The 21,004-nt window shown below is 57.7% G+C and overlaps 1 protein-coding gene across 1 annotated transcript; it reads left to right on the top strand.

Moving 5' to 3' along the window:
• The first annotated feature begins 5,111 nt into the window (after positions 1 to 5,111).
• Positions 5,112 to 20,727, top strand: SALL1 (spalt like transcription factor 1). Its single transcript, XM_059668065.1, has 3 exons — positions 5,112 to 5,204; positions 14,470 to 17,909; positions 19,056 to 20,727. The coding sequence occupies exons 1-3, from the start codon at positions 5,129 to 5,131 to the stop codon at positions 19,497 to 19,499; spliced, it is 3,960 nt and encodes a 1,319-aa protein (XP_059524048.1). The 5' UTR covers positions 5,112 to 5,128; the 3' UTR covers positions 19,500 to 20,727.
• Positions 20,728 to 21,004: the final 277 nt, after the last annotated feature.

The raw sequence follows: 21,004 nt of genomic DNA on the forward strand, positions 1-21,004 counted from the left end.
TGATGCGTTTTGTTTTCACGCTCAGAAAGCCAAAAGGAAGCAAAGGTTTTCTTCTTAGAAATTCGATTCGTCTTCTCCACTTTCTCTGCCTCGAGGACATCTCCTCTGGGAGGAGTTTTACGCGCAGACCCTTGGCGAGGCACAGCTGCTTGCTGGGCCGGTGAATTCCAGCTCCCGGTGGACGGGGCATAAAAGCTCAGGCGCGGGCACTGGCCTTGCCAGCGTCCTCAGATTCTAAGTGCGGACCTGGGGATGGCCCTGCAGAGAAGAGAGACCAAGTTTGCCGCGAGGGCAGACCGTGTAGGACCCTCGGGTAGGACCAAGCTCTGGTCACCAAGACCGCCCTCCCCGCGCCACCGCGGAAATTCCCGCCCCGGCCGGCGCCTGGCCTCAGGGTCCCAGCGCTGCCCGGGCGCGGAGCTGGAGACAGAACCTCAGCTCCAGGTGGCCGAGTCCCCAGAAAGGGCGCCTTTGCGCCGGGGGCACTTGGCCGCCGAAGAACCAGCGCGCCCAGGGCGCACAGGGGAGAGACCCCGCTGAGGCCGGGACCCCCGGGGACCCAGCCAGCCTGCTACCCAGGCCTCGGGTTCGAAGCCTTCCCAGCGGCCCAGGAGAGGTTAGGATGCGAGCGACAGCAGTTTGGCCAAGAAAGGAGTTTCTGAAACTCCCGGGAAAGCGAAGTCCCCGGGCTTGGAAAAGAACGGCTCCCCAGGTCTTTCCAATCTTAGTCTTTGCTCTCTGTCATGTTTCCTACCCCCTCCCCCGCAGCTCCAACCCTAGGCAAGAGTCCTAAGGGCTAGGGCTAGGGTACTAACCACCTCAACCCTTCTCCCCCCTCCAACTTTCAGACGAGGAAAACACAAATAAACCAGAGTGGCTAATGCGGGGTCATGCAGATCCCCCCATCCCAACACACTGGCCACCACCCACCGGCCCTCCCACCTCCTGGAGGGGAGGGATGGGAACCTGATCTTCCAGCTCCACCGCGAAGCTTCCCATCAATAACTCGGTTATCACCCAGGTGCCTCCAACCCGCCCCTGGGCGCCCCATCGCGCTCTTGGCCGGGCATCAGAAAACGAAACCTCCTCTCCTGCCCTCCTCTCGGGCTGGACCCAGCGGGGCCTGGGACTGGGGGCCAAGGAAGCCGAAGCTGGGGGGCTTTGGGGCGCGGGCAGAGCGCGTGAGGGCCTCCTTCGGGGCGCGGGTGCCCAACCAGCGCCCGTGGAAGGAGGGCGCCCCGGGCCCAGGGCAGGCCTCACTCCAGGCTCCATCCCAGACCCTGGGGTCAGGCTGGGCCAGAATAGGATGTGTTTGCGGGTGTGAGAACCAGGCCTCCAAAAGGGGAGACTCAACCATCTCTCCCCTCTCCAGGGCCCTGGAGGCCAGAAGGCCCGGAAACCCCTTCGCTGGGGACTCAGTTGTGGCCTGCGGCCTTGGGGAACAGCCCTTCACCCCGCCAAGCTACTCAGGACGCCCTAGGACTTGGGAAACCTGAGGGGACAGATTGGGTAGAAACGCAGGTATTAAGCCCCCCCACCCCCCACATGTGAGTTTGCACCCCTGGGAGCTGGTGAGGTTCTTGTTGGCCCAACAGAGGTCATGACCCTGGGCGGCCACTGCCTCCCTTGGGCACCCCCACGCCCCTAAGTGTCAGGCCCTCTGATCTGGGAACCGCAAGTCCAAACCCCGCCACCCCAACCTCCCCAGCAGCTGCTCCACCCAAAGCGGACACGGGCCCCTGCGGACCGCGCTCCTCTGTTGGGTGGGCAGGTCGCCCGCATGGACTCCAGCGGTGGCACCTCGCTGGCACTCGCAGCCCCGCTCAAAAGTACAAACCAACCCCCACTCTGGATCCGTCTTTATTAATTTAATTATTTCTGGGCCTCGCAGCACTCCAAGCCTCACCCGCGCCCTGACACTGCGGCACCCGCGTCGGCGAACCATGGAACTTGGGCCTGAGACAATGGCCCGTAATTGATGCATTGCCATCTACAATAGAGACCAATTCTCCTCTCCCCGCCATTCTGACCACCCCCTCCTCCTCTCCCCCCTCCCCCGCGCCCTGCTCCCCTATCCTCTCTCCCGGCCACAGAGCGAAGGAAAACAAACAAGAAATTAGCGAGAGAAGCCGCGCACGGAGCCAGGCGCCCGCCTCTGCGCCATGGAGGACGCGGAAGAACGAAAAAAGTTACGAAAGTTTGCATCACCCGACTCGGTCGGTCTCTGCGCGCCCACTTCCAATCAAACGTCACGCAGCTGATGTTGCGTGTGCATTCGTTTGGTTGTTTGTTTTGGGGGGGAGGGAAAGACCCCCCCTTCCTTAATCACACAGAGAGCCAGTCACCCGCACGTGGGAAGCCATTCCCGGGTGCGTCCTGCTGCGCGCGCCGCGCCGCGCCGCGCGTCCGGGACAGAAAGGTTTGCGGGCTCGGCGGCGCCGCTGGGTTCCTGGCAGCGCGCGGTGCCCCGAGGCCCGGGCTTGCCAGACGCCAAGATTGCTGGAGAGGGATGCGGGCGGCTCCGGAGGCGGGCTGGGTGGGAGAGACAGTGTGCAAGGGCCTGAGGACGCATGGGAGCACCTGGAGCGCGTTCGGGCTGGTGCGTTCGGGGCGACCACCGTTTGCAGGGAGGGTGGGCGGGCGCGGGGTTGGCCCCGGCTTCCGCGCACTCTCCGGGGTCTGGGGTAGGCGAGCCGCTAGCCGCCCAGGAGCGCGGAGATCCATCTTGGCTGAGGGGTCTCTTTAAATATTCAGTGAGAAATAATGGCATTTGAGGCACCACCTATGGAAACATTATTATCTTCATTCTTCAACATCAGCCCCGCTGAGAGCTTCGTTTGTCTTTTTATCAAAATCTATGGGAACCAACAGGACCTGGGGAGAAAGGGAGCGCGGGGCGGAGGGTGTGTGTGTGTGTGTGTGTGTGTGTGTGTGTGTGTGTGTGTGTGTGTGTGTTAGGGACCGAGCGAGGGCAGAAGAGAGGAAAAAACAAGAGGGACAAGAGAAAAAGTCGAGGAAAGGGCAAACAAGGAGAAAGAAGTTATAGTAAAAAAAAAAAAGAGGGGGGTGTCGGCAGGAGGAAAACAGAAACATTCACCACCACACAAAAGATTTAGATTAAAAAAAATAATAAACCAAAAAAAAAAAAAAACCTAAGAGAAAACGAGTCGTTTGGGGGAGTGCGCTGAGGGTCCGGTGTACCCGAAACCCCACTCGGAAGATTGGTGCCCACTTCGCACGAACCGACTGTGGCGCTAGCCAGACTCCAGGGCGCTCAAGAATTGGGGCGTCCTTATGAGCCCTCTCCTCTCCCGATCGCGAGATAGGGTAGGGATTGTGTATCTGCCCCCCCCCCCCGCCCCCGCCGCCCCATCACTCAGCCGAAGTTTAGTTTGTCCTTCGGGCGCAGGACTGCGGGAGCCCTGGAGCGAGGAGACCCCGAGGCGCGAGGGGAAGAGCCGGGCTGAGCCGAGGACGGAGAGTCAGGTTCGCAGGCGCCCGAGCCCGGCGGAGGGAGTGCGGGGCCGGGGCTCCCGACTCGGGGCTCCGGGGCGCGGGCAGGGAGGCTGCTTCCCCGCCTGGGGAGATGGAGCTCCTTGGAAAAGTTTGGGTGCCGCGCCCGGCAAGTGCCCGAGGTGCAGGCGAGCTTCCTCGGGGCCAGACGGCTGCGGACAGGGACCCTCCCCCGCCTCACTCACTCCCGACTCCGCGCGGCCACCTTGTCGCCAGGAGCCTGGGGTGCGGCCCCCTCCCCCCGGGCGGAGGGCCCAGGGGTCCTGGGGACCGGTCTGGGCCGCGCCTCCCTCGGCCGGGGGCGGGTAGCCGTGTGCAGGGTAAGCGGCGGCCCCTCCCCTCCCCCCCGGCTGGAGCTGAACTCGGATCCCAGGCCGGTCCCAGCTCTCCGCCCGCCCCGGGCTCGGCGGCGCCACCGCCGCCGCCGCCTCCCCGCGGAGTGACGCGCCCTGTAGCCAACCGGGGCAGGCGAGGGGGGGGGTGAGGTCGGGAGGGTTCCTGGGCGGAGCCGGGCCGCCCCTTATCCCACGGGCTCGGGGCTGCTGCTCCCGAAAACTTCAGCCCTAATTGTCCTGGGAATGTCCGAGGTAGAGAAGGGGACCGAGGGAGCAAGCGAGAGGCTGGAGGATCGGGGCCCTCGGAGGAGAATCGGGGTGCCGGGAGAGCTGCCCCTCCCCCCAGCCCCCAAACCCATCACGTTCCCAAACCTTTCCTGGGTCCTCTTCTGCGCACCCCCGCGAGCCCGGGATCCAGGGGCTGGAGAACTCGGGGCGAAGGAGCGCTGAGCGAGGCGGCGAGCGGGCGGGAGGCTGGGCCGCGGGCGGGAGGCGGACCGGCGTGGGGCTGGCTCTTCCCCACTCGCTTATTTTTTTTTTATGGGTGTGGGGGTGGGCTGCTTGCTGGTAGCTCTTAAAGAAACGAAGAAACGCTCACGAAACGGGACTTCCTCCCCCCCCCCACCCATCCCGCCACGGGACTCCCTCCCCCCGCGAGCCGGCACGCCTAGCGCCGGAGTTGGGAAGTTCGCGCGCCCGCAGCCGGGTCCCCAGCCCCCGCCGCCCGGCCCCACCCCCGCCCGGGAGGCTTCATTCCGGGGAGGGCATGCTAATTTGGGTCGGCCCAGCCGGGGATGGGGGGGCGGGGAGGGGCGGGGGAGGGAGGGGGCCGCGGGCCCGGGCGCCCGGGGCGCAGAGGCGAGGCGAGGAGGCCGGCCCCCGGCGGCCGGGCCGCGGAGTCCCCGGCGGTCGCGAAGAGGGTTAACCGAGTGTCGGCGGCGCGGCGCGCAGAGCCAGCCCCGCGGCCGGCTTATTGGGCCAGCGCGCGGAGAGACAGGGGTCTGCAGCAAATCACGAACTAATTGATTAAGGCGAGCGGGTTTGAATAGCGCTGGCCCGGTGCCAATCGCCTTTCAAAGAGCCCCTCTATGATTAATCGCAATGCATTATTGATAATCATAATTATAGCAGGACACATGCGCGCTGCGCCCGCGGCCGGGGAGCCGGGGAGGGGGCGGGCGGGGGGAGCCGCCGCCGCCGCCGCCGCTCGATTTCCGTAATTTTGAGAAGATTTTTTTTTAGTAATTTTTTATTCTGCCCCAGCTGATGTTTGAGCCAGCATGTCGCGGAGGAAGCAAGCAAAGCCTCAACATTTCCAATCCGACCCCGAAGTGGCCTCGCTCCCCCGGCGAGATGGTGAGTGCTCCGGCCCGCGCCGTGGACACACGCGCGCACACACGCACTCACTCACACTCACGCACACCCGGGCCCACGCACACGCGGCGGGCCCCGCACCCATCGCCGCCGCCGCCGCCGCCGCGGCCCCGCTCTCCCGGGCGACTCGGCGCGTTTTCTCTTTTCTTTTTAATTTTCAATTTGCCGTCGCCGGGCTTCCCGCCGCCCCGGGGAATGCAAACACTGCTCCCGGCGGGATCTTTCCGGAGTTGCTGGGTCCTGGCGGGGGAGGAGGGAGCGCGCCGGCCTGGCTCCTCCGTCCCGGCTTTTCCGGGGAGCGGAGCCCGGGACCCGCCTGTCCGCGGCCGGGGTCCGGGGGTCCGGCGGGACGCGAGGGCGGCCAGAGGCCCTCCGCGCCGGCCGTGCGGGGCTCCTGCGCTCCCCGCGGGGCGCCCGGGGGCCCCGGCCAGGCCTCTGCCGCCGGGCCCTGCTGCCGGCGGGAAGAAAGTTGACTCGTGCTCCGCGCTGAACTCCGAGCTGGGAGCTCCCGCGCCACCCCTCACGCTCCACCTGGGCCTGCGCCGCCTCCTGGGGTGCCTTTGGGGGCTCAGAGCTGCAAGAAGATGGGGTGCTGTGTCGGGGCGCCCGCGCCGGACTCGCTGGGGTCGCGGCGGGGCGAAGAGGCGCTGAGCTGCCGGTCGCTCCCGGGACAGTGCGGGCGGCTAGAGGACAGGGTCCGGCTGCCCCCGTGGATTCCCGCATTTCCCTCCCGCACATGCACCCCCACTCGGTGCGCGCCCCCCGAGCACCCCGGTCCCCGTCCTAACAGGAGCCGCGAGGTCTCCTCTGGCCCCGGGAGCCGCCGCCTTCGCCTTCCCGCATGGAGGCGGCCGCTGCGGGCGCCGGCGGGGAGGACAAGTCCTGGACGAAGTTTGTGTCCGGGAGCCGAAGCCCGGAGGAGCGCGATCGGGCAGGCCCCTGGGGGGACGCACGGAGGACACCCCGAGTCGCTTCCCGTCCCTGGAGGTGTTTCGCTTTCGGGGCCTCCCAGCTCCCAGGCCGCGCGCCCGAGGCGATGGAGCGGCGCCGGCTCAGCTCCGGGCGCGCCGCCGGGGACGGACGAGGGGTCGCTCCAGGGCGAACCGGGCGTCTGGCGGGATGCTCACGTCCGGGGGGCATTTGGGGGTGTGCGGGCGGGAGCTTGACCCCCACGGGGCTCCGAAGCTGCCCTGCGATCGCACCTCTGTCCCCGACACTCTGGGCCGCCCGGGCCCGGGCTCCGGGTCCGTCCCCAGAGGCCTGCTCCTCGGGAGGGCCGGGGCGCAGGGACCCGCGCCAGGAGGCCAAGAGGCTGGGGGACTCCCGCTGCCTGCACCCCACCTGGCAGTCGGGACCCAGCACCTCTGGCGTGGGGGGGCCTGTAAGAAACCGGGGAGCATTGAGGCCGGTCAAGAAAATGATTTGCTATATTCGTCCCCCGACCCCAGTATTTCCTCCAGCGGCAAACCTTACCCAGAGTCTCTGGGGTTCCTCAGTCCCCCTAGAAGGGTCCCCGAACCCCGCTTTCCACCCCCGGGGAAGCCGGGTCTTGGGGCGGGGGTCATTGGAGGTGAAGCGACCCCAGGCCGCAGCTGCTACTGCTGCGAATATTTTCCCGGGTTTTCTCAGCTGGTTTGTCTGTCCTCACCCCACACTCCTCTTTCCTAAAGTTTCTGGGGAGACCGACCGCCTGCCCCGCTGTCCTGCTGTTAACAGTTGACAACGTGTAGAGGCAACAGCAGGCCAACCGGAGGAGAAGGGGGAGTTTTTAGTCTTTTTGTTTTTTTATAAATCTGTATAGGTTTGCTACATTTTCCAGAAAAATAAAAAGAAATTACACTCGGGCTTTGGGGAGAACCGGGCTAGCCTGGCGGCTGCCTTTCGGAATCCTGAATTTTTAATAGTGAAGGCTTCCCATAAAGCCACGGCATAAAAGGGGTTCACTACCTCTTCCCATTATTATTTATTAGGACTTTTTTTTTTAGTTTATTTGAGCTTAGAGGTAAGTTAATTAAGTAACTGAATCAAGTTTCCTTTTCTTTTTTCTCTCTTTTCTTCCTTCCTTCCTTTTCTTTTTTCTTCCTTCCTTTTCTTTTCTTTCTTTTTTTTTTCTTCTTTTCTCTTTTTATCCCCCAAAGCTGCTTCATTGTCCCAAGAAGCTGTAAACGGAGGGGCCCTTTCTCGCCTCTGCCCACCCCCTTTCTCCTGGGCAGTAAATGGTTTTAGGTGATGACTGTTCTCACATGGCTGAACAATAAGTTGGGGAGAAGCTGCCCAGAGGGTAGGTTCTGTAAGAGGGTTACAGGATTTAGTGTGTTGTAATAATATTAGTACACAGCTAATCCTCCTCCAGGTCTGACTTACGGGAGGGCCATGCACAGGCCGCGTCTTCTCATTGGGGAACCCTCGCCAGGGAAAGGGAGCCAGGAGTTTGTGACACATCTCAGAGTTACCTTCAAAAAGCCACCATGGTGTCGGCAGAGGAGTAGCCATCTCGATCCACCCCCCCAGCCCCACCACACACACACACACACACACACACACACACACACACACACATCACACACCCTTCAAGCACTTGTTGGGGGTTTTCTGTGTAAGGACTCCAGTTGGTTTTTTGTGTTGCTGTTTTGTTTTGTTTTGTTTTTTAAATAAAAGGTCGTTACATTTTTAGAAGGCAAACCCGCCCTCAGATAACGGGGTTCCTTTTTCTTCTATCTTGAAATGGTCTCCCCCACGACGCCACATGGAATATGGAAGGCGCATCCCACATTTAAACCTAGCCCGTGCTCCGGTCCCCCGTCGGCCCCTTCCACTTGGAGGACTTCTGCCTAGAGTGGCACCTACAAAAGTTTGTGGACCCCACTTCCAGGAGCCAAGCGACTCCCCAGGCTGTGGGCAGCCTGGGCCGGTGCTGTGTGCCATGCATGTATGTGTTTGCGTGTCTGTGTGTGTGTGTGCGCGCGCGTGCATACAAAGAAACCCCAAGCCATGCTGGACAGCCACACGGATAACTTCATTGGAACAAGTTCAGGAAAACAAGATTATTTTGGTCAATCTTACAGTGTTCACATTTTAATTCTACTTCCGCGAGGCGGAGGGACCAGGAGCACCCTCAGAGAAACCTGGGCGTTTTTCTGTTTCTTCCGAAACCAAGATGATGGCGAATATGATTTGTGTCGGAGGTGATATTCAACAAGTCTTGAGTTGCATGTAGGAAGAGGACTGCACTGGGGAAAGTATTTACCGAGATCAGTTATTCCGAGGAAAGGGAGTATTGGAATCTAATTTTCTTCTATGTGGGTTTTTTACCAGAAATGTGGATTCCGCGTGTCTGTGTCTGTGTGTGTGTGTGTGTGTGTGTGTGTGTGGTGTTTTTAAGATCCCTGTAACTACATGGACGGCCCATTCATACTCCATTCATTTAGTAAGAAAGAATTTTGGTGCTCAGAGTTTTTTTTTTGTTTTTTGTTTTTTTTTTCCCAAGGAAGAGATAACATTGGAAGAAAGATAAAAAGCATCATGAACCGCAGATAAAACATTGACTGTCATGTGAAGTCGCATAAAAATCCTCCTATTTGTATTAATAATGAAATTCTATTATTTACCAAAGTAATTTCCTCATCCTGAGCAGCTTAATGGCTGCTCATTGATTTCTGGGCCCAGAAGGTTAGAGAGAGCCGTAATGAATTGGTGTGGTTTTAAAAAAAAAAACCAACACACAAAAAACAAACCAACACCTGCAAGATAAGGCAGTTGCCAAAGAATTTATGTCTCATCGGGCCTGTTTTTAAGTTGGTCGCATAATGGGAGATGCTGGGTGAGGAAATGCAAACTGTTTGGGGGGGGGGGGATTGGCTTCTGGGTGGGGGGTGGCACAGACTCCCTAAAATGTTAAAGACAAACACACCGGCAAAGGTCTGAGAGCAAAGGCCTGAGAGCCGGTGTGTGTGACAGTGAGCTTTGTGATGCTGAATGTTTTGGGGGGTTTATTTCACATCCAGTTCCTCCTATAGTTTATAGGTCAGTTGATGGGTCATGCTTGGGGGGACTTCATTCCATTTCTTCCCATGTCTGCACCAACCGTCCTTTCGAAGGCAGACACCTACCTGTGGTTTTTTGTTTGTTTGTTTTTTTGTTTTTGTTTTGTGTGGGGTTTTTTTTGTTTTTTTTTTTTAATGTGGAAACCTTCCTGGGAACCTGGGGAAGAAATTGGTAGATGAGTCGTCCCCTCCGTTTTTTTGGAATTGTTAGAAGCCAAGCTCTATGTCCTAGCCAGAACCAAACTCCTCCTGCAATTCCTGACTCGGTTTTTCTAAGACATCCCCTGGAGCAGCTAGCTGGCCGCTTCTCCCGGGGCGTCTTCTCAGAGCGCCCACACTGAAGCAATTGAGCAGGTTAGCAAGCAAGGAGGTGGTCCATTCCCCTACCACCCCCCCTCCCCTCCCCCCAGCAGGACCGCCTTTGCGGGCCAGGCTTGAGAAAACCTAGACCTGTCGGGGCTGTTTTAACCTTTGCCAGCCCCCTCCCAGGCAGAGGTGACGAGGTCCAGACCATAATATGTCCTTCAGGATCTTCCCGGTGACCCCCACATTGAGCCTCGCCGGTCACTTAGCAGGAAGTGGGTCGTTTATTTTAGTTTCACCTTATCAGCTTGGCTTCTTTTCCTAACCTCCTTCCCCCGGGCCGCCCTGGGATGCCAGACCCCCAAAGGGGAAGATTGACAGGTAGCTCCCATCGCTCTGTTTTTTGCCCTCACACAAGAGGGATTTAGTTTCTGGTGCCTCCGCCAATGTTGACGCAGCCAAAGTTTAGATCTCTCGCCTTAAGGAGTCTCTCTTTTCCGCGTCACTGGAAGAGCTAAGCCACAAAGAAGTTGCTGAACAAACCCTCGCAACTGGAACCCCATCTAGTGTTCAGTTTGATTCAGCCACGGGGACGGCGTTTCCCCCCCTTTCCACTCCCGGGTGCCTCTCGTGGGCTCGGATCCCAATTTTTAAAAGGAGCATCTTGTTGCTCCCCCCCCCCCCACGCCCCAAGATTTCACTTGTATTCTTCCACGCAAGACGACACCGGTCCGGGGCAGAACACCCAGGAAACTTGGAAGGTGCCAGGAAATGTGTGTCTTTGGTCTCGCGTCACAGAGAGGAAACTTCAGACGGGGCCGAAAATACTCACAGCCTATGTGCTGGTGTTTACGGTTTCTTGGGAATTTTAAGCTGGACATTCAGGCCTTTCCCAGGTCTGTGCCAACAATTAAAAAAAAAGAAGAAAAAGACCAATCAATCAAAAATGTCTGCGATTGGCCCACGGAAAAGGAAGAGCCTGTTAGGATTCTAGGCTCCCCAATCACGGTCACCAGAGGGTCTGTTAAAAATGGGAACGTGGTCTGAAGGTCAGGGGAAGGCAGGGGGGGCGCTTTCCCAGGGGCTCCCAGAAGAAAACCGCGCCTGGCCGAATGCTGTGTTGTTTTGGTTTGGGTCTTGTTTTTTTGTTTTTTGTTTTGTTCTGTTTTCCCCCTGGTTGGCTAGCCCTTTCTGTGTGGGGCACAGTTTTATTTTTGTTTTCTCGGTAGACAGAGATCCTGGGACACCTCGGTTTTCTGCCTGCTGTTCTGCAGTGTTTGGCTCAGATGAGGGAAAGCTGACAAATTTGAATTGGGCACCAAGTCCCTAAGTAGTGTAACAAGAAAAAACATTTGGGATTTTAGTAGAAATTGGATGGAGCTGTAAGTTCACCCTTCCTCTCCTCCCCACCACCCCAAACCCCCCCCCCCCCCGAAAAAAAAAATACCAGAAATTCCAAATATCTTTTTGTGTGTCAATACTTAAAAAAACACTTCTCCTTAAATCTTCCTGTCTGACCAGGATTACAAAATTAGATTAATTTGCATGCAAAATCCATAGCAAAGGGGCCGGCATGTCATTTTCACCACAGCACAGGGAACAAGGCAACTGTATTTACTCTAATGGGGTCACCAGTTGGAATCCTGTCACAGATTATTCAGAGATACAAGGAAGTAGACAGTTGGAAAAATGAATTAGAACGTGTTAGTTTGTGTGTGTGTGCGCGCGCGCGCTCGTGTGTGCACCGGCGTATCTTATTTTGACTTAAACTATTCCCTTTAGTAGTTCAAGATTCAAGCTAGTCCTGGTGTTTTATCTTTTTTTTTTTTTCTTTAAAGCTGTTTCATTGGAATTGTGTTCAGAATGCAGATAGATTTAAAGTTAAGAACTATTACAGTGTAGCGACACCTGCTTTTGAAATAAATCAAAATAGATACCAGCAATTGTTTTTTTGGGTTGTTGTTGGGGGGGGGGGGGTGGTGTTCATAAACATCAGGAAATTAAATTAGTTGCCTCTCCAAGTGAGATCAAATGTCAACTTATTAAAATGTTGCGAAAATCGAAGCTAAAGTCTGAGCAGCTCTTTAACACAGCCCCTTTCTTACAAGCCAGCAGGCATTTATTTTAAGCAGCTCTGTTTTCCGTGCAGTTTAGCACCATCTTAAATATAAAACTGCTCAGGTTGAGAAACTTGAAAATTCTCAAGTGAATCTCACAGCAGCGCCAGCGTAGAACTTGAGCCCAGGAAAGCAAGTAATCACCGGCTAAGTCCTGTAAAGTAACCTTCTTTTTTATTTTCTCTCGATAGTGTGAGAATATCAGATGTTTGCACGTTACAGGGAATTAAAATGCCCTTTCGTCGTGAGCACAGATGTGCTAAATATTTGAAGCAACGACATTGTAATGTGTACAATTGGTGAAGTCAGTTTTCTGATTTCCCTGGCTAGTTATTTAGTTCTGAATCTGTCATTATTTGCCTAAGCCCAGCTGACCAAGCAAAACTGTGTTTTAAAGTGGCTTTATGTTTTGATAAATGTGAGCTGGTTGAAAAGTATTTTCCACTGAATGCAGAGCTTAATAGAACATGCTGACATAATAGTTTTAATGCATTTTGTTGAAAATGTGTGAACAAACAGAATAGCTTTTGTTCCTTCATAATTGGCTGTAAAAGTAGATGGAAACATAACCATTACATATGGAAATGTGCAAAGAGGAGGAAATAACATTTCTGTTGAATATATTAGGAACTGCATTTCCTCGTTTGAAATAAGCATCCGAAATGGATGCATCATTTAAAACGGGTTGTCAAAATACTAAGGATCTTTTTGTCACATTATTTTTGTCCCAAGTTAAGCCACATAACTTGAGCAAAAATTCGTTTAGTATCTTGTTTACATTATTTTAAGGCAGGGAGGGGGAGAGAGAGAGAGAGAGAGAGACAGAAACTGCTTAAAACGGCACCTCGAATGTGCACAGGAATCCGGGGGCCAATTTAGGATGATTAGACATTAAATTAAAACAGAGTCGTTATTGGTGTTCCCTGCGCCACTGAGATTTGCTGGGTATTGTGAATGCGTTTTGCACCCTGCCCTCGTGGAGATTAAAAGATGGGAATTAGGAAAGCCAGCGTGTTAAGTGTAACTTAGCTCCTCAAATAACACTCGCAGGGAAGAACGGGCGCACACATTCGGCTTCCTGAGCAGAGCTTCTGACCAGCTCCGCAGCGCGGAGGGCAAACAGACTCGAGGCATTTTCGAAGTTTAGTTAGTATTTAGGTATTAATTATATTTTCTGGAATGCCCGACAGCTCGAGCCTTTTTTTTTTTTTTTTGGATGTTCACTACAAAAAAAGGCAAACGGCTGGCTCTTTAGAGTTGACTCTTATGTTTCCTGGAAAAGCAGCATTTTGATTTTGCATTTATTCAGATTCACAATTAGCCTCTCTCTCTCTCTCTCTCTCTCTCTCTCTCTCTCTCTCTCTCTCGGCCCCTGCAAGTTTTCTGAGAGATTCAATTTGGAAGTCATGGAAACTGACTATTATCTGACTCCGTTCGGCAGAAAAGCATGCAGGGAGGTAATCCTTGAATTAAACAGTTTTCCCCCCCAGCCCCCGGGGATGGCCACACACCATTTGTACAGCAGAAGTTGGTGTTCCCCGAGACGGGAAACAATGGGAGCCGGCCTGCCTGTGAATAGGAGAGGAGCTTGCCGTTTGGAGAGTTTTATGTTGAATTTACAAATGGATCTGGGTGAGAAGAAATCTGAGCAACCGGTGGAAACAGACGTGAAAATAAAGGGGATTTTTTTGATACCGAAAGGTCCGGGACAATCTGTTCAACAATTGGTAACAGTGAAGCGCAAACTGGGTTGTTGTGTGTGTGTGTGTGTGTGTGTGTGTGTGTGTGTGTTTTCCCAAGGCATTCAGGCCAGGAGAGAGGCGAAGCGCTTCCAAACTCTTAAAAACCAGGAATTGTTTCTCCCCGCCCCCCTCCAGGGCACATCTCTTCTTGAAGTTGATGTTTAATCAGAAATGTAAATCTCCACCAGCTTGAGAGAGAGGAAGAGCCCTTTGGGTGAAATATTTTAGAGGCACCAGGTGGCCCGGTGGAGCCCCTTGATGGATAGTCCTTGCTTTAATTTTAAAACAAAACGTGCCACGGGGTGACACACCGATGCCAGGCGGGCCTGGTCGCGGGTTACGGTCATGGTGCTTCTCTTCGTTGTGTGTGTGTGTGTGTGTGTGTGTGTGTGTGTTGCTTTCTCCTTTGTATCCGGTTGCGGGTGCGACCACAGTGTGTGTGTCACAGATCTGGCTGAGCTGGGGCTCTGGGCGGGGGCGGGCAGGCGATGTCCAGGTTGTCAGTCGGCGGCGGGTGGGTGCTATGCATTGCTTGTCTCCTTGTCAACCGCCGATTGGAGCCCGAATGGCTACAAATGAGTTTAGTGACAGAACCAACTGTCACAGGTATCCTGGCACCGGGTGAAAGGGAACAAGGTTGACAGGGGCGCCGGGGCCTAATAAGTCCTCCTCCGAGCGAGCGGCCGCGGGGCCCTCTGGGTGAGTGGACGGTGCGGCGTAGGAAGTATTGGAGATCGATGTGTCGCTATGGAACGGCGTCAGGCACCCTGTCTTCGGTGCATCGTAGCTTACATTTTGATGGATTAACTGAAGGCCGTGGCTCTTGGAGGAACCCGATGGATAGGGACGCCTCCGACATCCTTCCCACGCCGCACGGACGTCCGTAGGTCCTGGTGGCTGGGTTGTTTTTTTTTTGCAGGGGCCACGGTCTCGAGCTCCGCAGGTAGCCCGCGGTGGACCGGCCACCTCTGTCTGGGGTTTGAGGTCACGGGGGACGGTGCCCCGGCTTCCTTCCTAACGCTGCTCCTCTTGCTGTTGGCAGGACACGCGGAGAAGGGACAGCCCCATCGCCCCGCCAAGAGCAAGGACGCCCACGTGTGCGGCCGGTGCTGCGCCGAGTTCTTCGAGCTGTCGGACCTCCTGCTCCACAAGAAGAGCTGCTCCAAGAACCAACTCGTGTTAATCGTCACGGAGAGCCCCGCCTCCCCGCCCGACACCTTCTCCCCCAGCCCCCCTCCCGAGAATCCCGGGGAACACGTGAATGACACGTCTAGCAAAGCCGATCGAGGGGACGGCGGCGAGCTCCCGGGACCCCGCGGGCCGGACGGGGACGGGTCCATGGAGGTGGAGGCCCCGGGGGCCGACAAGGGTGGCGGCGGCCCAGCCGGTGGCGGCGGCCACGCCGGCGCCAGCCCCGGCGGCTCCGGCGGCTCCTCCACGGGTACCTCAGCGATCACAACCTCTCTACCTCAACCCGGGGACCTGGCGGCGCTGGGCGGCTTCTCCGTCATCAACAGCAACGTCATCATCGAGAACCTGCAGGGCACCAAGGTGGCCGTGGCCCAGTTCTCCCAGGAGGCGCGGGGCGGGGGCGCGGCGGGGGGCAAGCCGGCCGTGCCCGCCCTCATGGAGCAGCTCCTGGCGCTGCAGCAGCAGCAGATCCACCAGCTGCAGCTGATCGAGCAGATCCGCCACCAGATCCTGCTGCTGGCCTCGCAGAACGCCGACCCGCCCGCGTCGAGTCCCTCCCAAGGTCCTTTGCGAACATCTGCCAACCCCTTGTCCACGCTGAGCTCCCATTTGTCTCAGCAGCTGGCGGCCGCCGCCGGGTTAGCCCAGAGCCTGGCCAGCCAGTCGGCCAGCATCGGCGGCCTGAAGCAGCTGCCCCCGGCCCAGCTACCTCAGAGCGGCTCTGGCCACACCATCGTCCCCCCCCACGGCGGCGCTTCTCCCCACGTGAGCATCTTGGCCACGGCGGCGACCACCCCGTCCTCGGACCGGGCGGCTCCGGGCGCCGGCGCCTCCCAGGCCGGCAGCCCCGCCGTGGTCTCGGCGGCGGCCTCCTCACCAGCTTTCGCAATAAGCAGCTTGCTCAGCCCTGCGTCCAACCCACTTCTACCTCAGCCGGCCCCCGCCAGCGCGGTGTTCCCCAGCCCTCTGCCCAGCGTGGGCACGACCGCCGAGGACCTGAGCCCCTTGTCGGCCTTGGCCCAGCAGCGGAAGAGCAAGCCGCCCACCGTCGCGGCCTTCGAGGCCAAGAGCGCGTCGGACGAGGCGTTCTTCAAGCACAAGTGCAGGTTCTGCGCCAAGGTCTTCGGCAGCGACAGCGCCCTGCAGATCCACCTGCGCTCCCACACGGGCGAGCGGCCCTTCAAGTGCAACATCTGCGGGAACAGGTTCTCCACCAAGGGCAACCTCAAGGTGCACTTCCAGCGCCACAAGGAGAAGTACCCCCACATCCAGATGAACCCCTACCCCGTGCCCGAGCACCTGGACAACATCCCCACCAGCACCGGCATCCCCTACGGCATGTCCATCCCCCCCGAGAAGCCCGTCACCAGCTGGCTGGACACCAAGCCCGTCCTGCCCACCCTCACCACGTCGGTGGGCCTGCCGCTGCCCCCCACCCTCCCCAGCCTCACCCCCTTCATCAAGACCGAGGAGCCGGCCCCCATCCCCATCAGCCGCTCCTCCGCCAGCCCCCCGGGCTCTGTCAAAAGCGACTCCGGGGCCCCCGAGCCCGTCCCGAGAAACCCGGGTGGGCTCCCGGGGGAGGAAGCCGAGGGGTCCACGGTGCCACCCTCCGGTGGCAAAAGCGAAGAGAGCGGCGTGGTCGCCGGCTCCGCCCCAGCGGCGGGCAGCGGCGCCCTGAGCTCCCCGATGGCGGCGGCGGACAACTGCCCGCCCGGCGCCGCCGCCGCCGCCTTCACCAACCCTCTGCTGCCGCTCATGTCCGAGCAGTTCAAGGCCAAGTTCCCGTTCGGGGGCCTCTTGGACTCCACGCAGGCCTCGGAGACGTCCAAGCTGCAGCAGCTGGTGGAGAACATCGACAAGAAGGCCGCGGACCCCAACGAGTGTGTCATCTGCCACCGGGTGCTGAGCTGCCAGAGCGCGCTGAAGATGCACTACCGCACGCACACCGGGGAGCGGCCCTTCAAGTGCAAGGTCTGCGGGCGCGCCTTCACCACCAAGGGCAACCTCAAGACCCACTACAGCGTGCACCGCGCCATGCCCCCGCTGCGCGTGCAGCACTCCTGCCCCATCTGCCAGAAGAAGTTCACCAACGCCGTGGTCCTGCAGCAGCACATCCGCATGCACACGGGCGGCCAGATCCCCAACACGCCCGTGCCCGACGGCTACCCCGAGTCCATGGGCTCCGACACCGGCTCCTTCGACGAGAAGAACTTCGACGACGTAGACAACTTCTCCGACGAAAACATGGACGACTGCCCCGAGGGCAGCATCCCCGACACGCCCAGGTCGGCGGACGCCTCCCAGGACAGCCTGTCGTCCTCGCCGCTGCCCCTGGAGGTGTCCAGCATCGCGGCCCTGGAGAACCAGATGAAGATGATCAACGCCGGCCTGGCCGAGCAGCTGCAGGCCAGCCTCAAGGCCATGGAGAACGGGTCGGTCGAGGGGGACGTCCTGACCAACGACTCGTCCTCCGTGGGGGGCGACGTGGAGAGCCAGAGCGCGGGCAGCCCGGCCATGTCCGAGTCCACCTCGTCCATGCAGGCTCTGTCCCCCTCCAGCGGCGCCCAGGACTCCCACAAGTCGCCCGGCGCCGACGAGAAGCCCCCCAGGGCGGGCCCGGGCGAGTTCGCCAACGGCCTGTCTCCCGCCCCCGTGAACGGCGGGGCCCTGGACTTGACCTCGAGCCACGCGGAGAAAATCATCAAGGAAGACTCTCTGGGGTTCCTCTTCCCGTTCCGGGACCGGGGGAAGTTTAAGAACACGGCTTGCGACATTTGCGGCAAAACGTTTGCTTGTCAGAGTGCCTTGGACATTCACTACCGGAGTCATACCAAAGAGAGACCCTTCATTTGCACAGTCTGCAGTCGCGGCTTCTCCACCAAGGGCAACCTGAAGCAGCACATGCTGACCCACCAGATGCGGGACCTCCCCTCCCAGCTCTTCGAGCCCAGCCCCAACCTCGGCCCCGGCCAGAGCCCGGCGGCCATGCCCCCCGCCAACCCCTTGTCGTCGCTCATCAAAACCGAGGTCAACGGCTTCGTGCACGTCCCTCCTCAGGACAGTAAGGACCCCCCCGCCGGCCACGTCCCCCCCGGGCCCTCCGCCACGTCCCCGGTGCTGCTGCCGGCCCTGCCCCGGAGAACTCCCAAGCAACACTACTGCAACACGTGTGGCAAGACCTTCTCCTCGTCCAGCGCCCTGCAGATCCACGAGCGGACTCACACCGGGGAGAAGCCCTTCGCGTGTACGATCTGCGGAAGAGCGTTCACCACAAAAGGCAATCTGAAGGTACCTCCGCCTGCCGGCAGCTCCCCCGGCCACCCCTTGGGCCTCTCTCGGGTGGCCCGTCGATGTCTGTAATGCATGCTCCCCGGGTCAGCAGCCCAGACCCCCGGGGGGGGGGGGGCAGGGCCCGCCCTCCGGGGAGCCCGCTGCATGCACGTGACGGCTTGTGTGGGGAAGTGATGGCTGTGCGGGAGGGGCTCGTGGCAGGGACCAGGCCGGGGCTGCAGCTGGCGGAGGGTCGGCGTGCATCGAATCATTTGGTACCTGAGCGAAACGGCGGCCCGCCTCCCTTGTCTCGTTAAGTGCACCAAATGAATGGCTTCACCTACCGGGGAAGACAGCCCGGTTGCCATGGGGTATTGATTAAAGCCTCCACCGGGCCTGTGGGCTGCGCCGATCGCTTAATAATTGCAGCTCTCCGCGGCCCGTGCAGCTCCTGCTCATAACCGTGCAGGCCCGCGCGGTTTGTTTCTCCAGGCGCGGCGGCGTCAGCCCTCCGCTCGCGGGCATTATGATAATCGATGAGGCAACACTTCCTACTGATAGGTGTTGGCCATCAGGCAGATACGCTTACATGAATCTAGAGCAACAGTTGAGCACGCTCCCTGTGTACAGTTTCCTGTTGACAGAGGATGCCCCTGGAGATGGCTGCCAGCCGTGCGGGAGGAATAATGACTTTCTGGCGTTTTCTCTCTGTGCACGGGGCCCTCCGTCAGCGAGGGCTACTCTCTTCCCCTCTGAAAAGGACGTTTCTAGGGGAAAGGGTGTCAGATACAATCCTGACCGTTGCAATGAGAGTGGACATAACAATTCTCACCCCGGACGGCGCTATCCGTGACCGCCTGGCTCGCGGGAGGCCATTATAAGCGAAATAGGGGCAATAAACACGGAGTAAGGAAGGCCCGTTTGCCCGTTTGCCTGGGGAACAGGAGAGGCGGCCCCGGCTGCAGGGAGCGGACGGGTTATTACCGGTCTTCGGAGCGGATGGTCCCGTTACCTCGTCCCCTGTCTGGCACGTAATAAGAACGGACATCTCGGCCACTGGCTTTGCTGAGTGTTTGTTGAGATGGGAGTGGCAACCAATTCAGCTATTAAGCGTCTCCCTTTCTTTCTCTCTTTTTTCTTTTCCCTCTCGCTCTCTCCTCGCAGGTCCACATGGGCACCCACATGTGGAACAGCACGCCTGCGCGGCGGGGACGGCGGCTCTCCGTGGACGGCCCCATGGCGTTCCTCGGAGGCAATCCCGTCAAGTTCCCCGACATGTTCCAGAAGGACCTGGCGGCCCGGTCGGGCAGCGGCGATCCGTCCGGTTTCTGGAACCAGTACGCGGCGGCGCTCTCCAACGGGCTGGCCATGAAGGCCAACGAGATCTCCGTCATCCAGAACGGCGGCGTCCCTCCGGTCCCCGGCAGCCTGGGCAGCGGGAGCAGCTCGCCCATCAGCGGGCTGACGGGCAACCTGGAGAAGCTCCCCAGCTCCGAGCCCAGCGCGCCCCTGGCCGGCCTGGAGAAGATGGCCAGCAGCGAGAACGCCGCCGCCAGCTTCCGCCTCACCCGCTTCCTGGAGGACAGCAAGGAAATCGTCACCAGTTAAAGCGCCGCCGCCGGCTGGAGGCCCCAGCCTGCCCGCTCACGCCTCCTCCTCGCCCCCTGGCCCCCCCCTCTCCCCTCGGGTCCCCCCCCCCCCAGACCGCTGAACTACTTCCCCTTGACGAAGACATTCTTTTGTACCTTGTTCCACTTCTAGAGTTCTCAGAAAGCTTATTTATTAGTGATATAACCTGGCTCTGCAGACAGAATGCAAGCGTTAACTTTGGTCTTCTGTATTTGGGACTACATACTAATTGACTAGAGTGCTGTAAACTCGCTGTAACATTTATGGCCATTGCAAAGTTGCCCTGCTCGGCGGTCTTAATCTGGCATTAACTTATTTTCTATATCCAGTTTAATACGAATCCGGTGTGGGCGCCATGCCCCCGCGATGCATTAGATCTCTAATAAAGTCTGTATATACATGTACACTTTGATCCTGCAGGAGCATTTTCTCAGCAAACGCATTGTCTCATCTTCCGAAAAACAGAATTAAGCAAAAGGACTAAAGACGTACAGACTGAACAGTGTGGTTCTTTGAAAGGTTTGGGGTTGTTTTTTTTTTCGTTTTTTTTTTTTGGTTTAGGGTTTTTGTTTGTTTTGCCTTTTTTATTTTAAATTTTTATCCTAAAATTCAACCTGTTTTGTTTTTCTTTGGTTGTTTTTTTTTTTTTTTGTAGATTTAACCATTTCCGTTCTGAACTGCTCTTGTATTGTGCTTTTTACTTGAGTCGTCCTCGATGTCCGTAGGTTTCTGTACAATAAGGAGCACGCCGAATTCTCTAGAGAAAATACAAGTGTTGTTTTGGTAGTGGGGACTGAGACGTAACATTTTTTTGCCTTGTAGGTATCTCTTCACCATAGCAAACGTGTGCTGGAATTTCCCAATGCTGCTACGTATCGCGTCTTGAACAGCCTTCGATGGAGAAACCGTAGATGCTCTTGTGAATACAGTGAGAACTATCACGTTCATTAAAATGTACATATGTGTCCTCACGCGAGCAAGTGGCTGCTTCTCGGTCAAGAGCGCCGGCCTCGTGTCGGTTTATTTTGCGTTCGGTCTGGAAGGAACCGTTGGACTGTTACATGCACTTTCTTGGAAAGTTGAAAGGAAAGGGGTGGGGGGTCCAATTTCTTTAACATTTAATACGTACTAACAACAGAGATACTGTAATTTTACTCGAGTAATCAAATACATTTTTTTTTTTTTTTTTGCAACAGATCAAACCAAATACCGTGTCTGTGTTTTTAGAGTGCGTTTTCTCCCGAGCCAGGCCCCGGGCGCCGGTTAACCTTTCCCCAGACACCAGTAACCCGGGTGTGTGCGTGCGCATCGCGCTCTCTCAGGAAGGGATTGTAAAAGGCAGGAACGGGTTTGCATGGGCCTGTGGTCTTTCTTTCTTTCTCTCTTTCTTTCTTTTTTTTTGACTTGAGGCTCTAGGTCTTTCCCCAATAGCTACGACTTGTTGGGCCACTCTTCCCGCAAATCCCCAGCCTAGAATAAGGGGA

The sequence above is a fragment of the Myotis daubentonii genome, chromosome 15 (assembly GCF_963259705.1).
Source record: "Myotis daubentonii chromosome 15, mMyoDau2.1, whole genome shotgun sequence".
In the NCBI taxonomy this organism is placed as follows: domain Eukaryota; kingdom Metazoa; phylum Chordata; class Mammalia; order Chiroptera; family Vespertilionidae; genus Myotis; species Myotis daubentonii.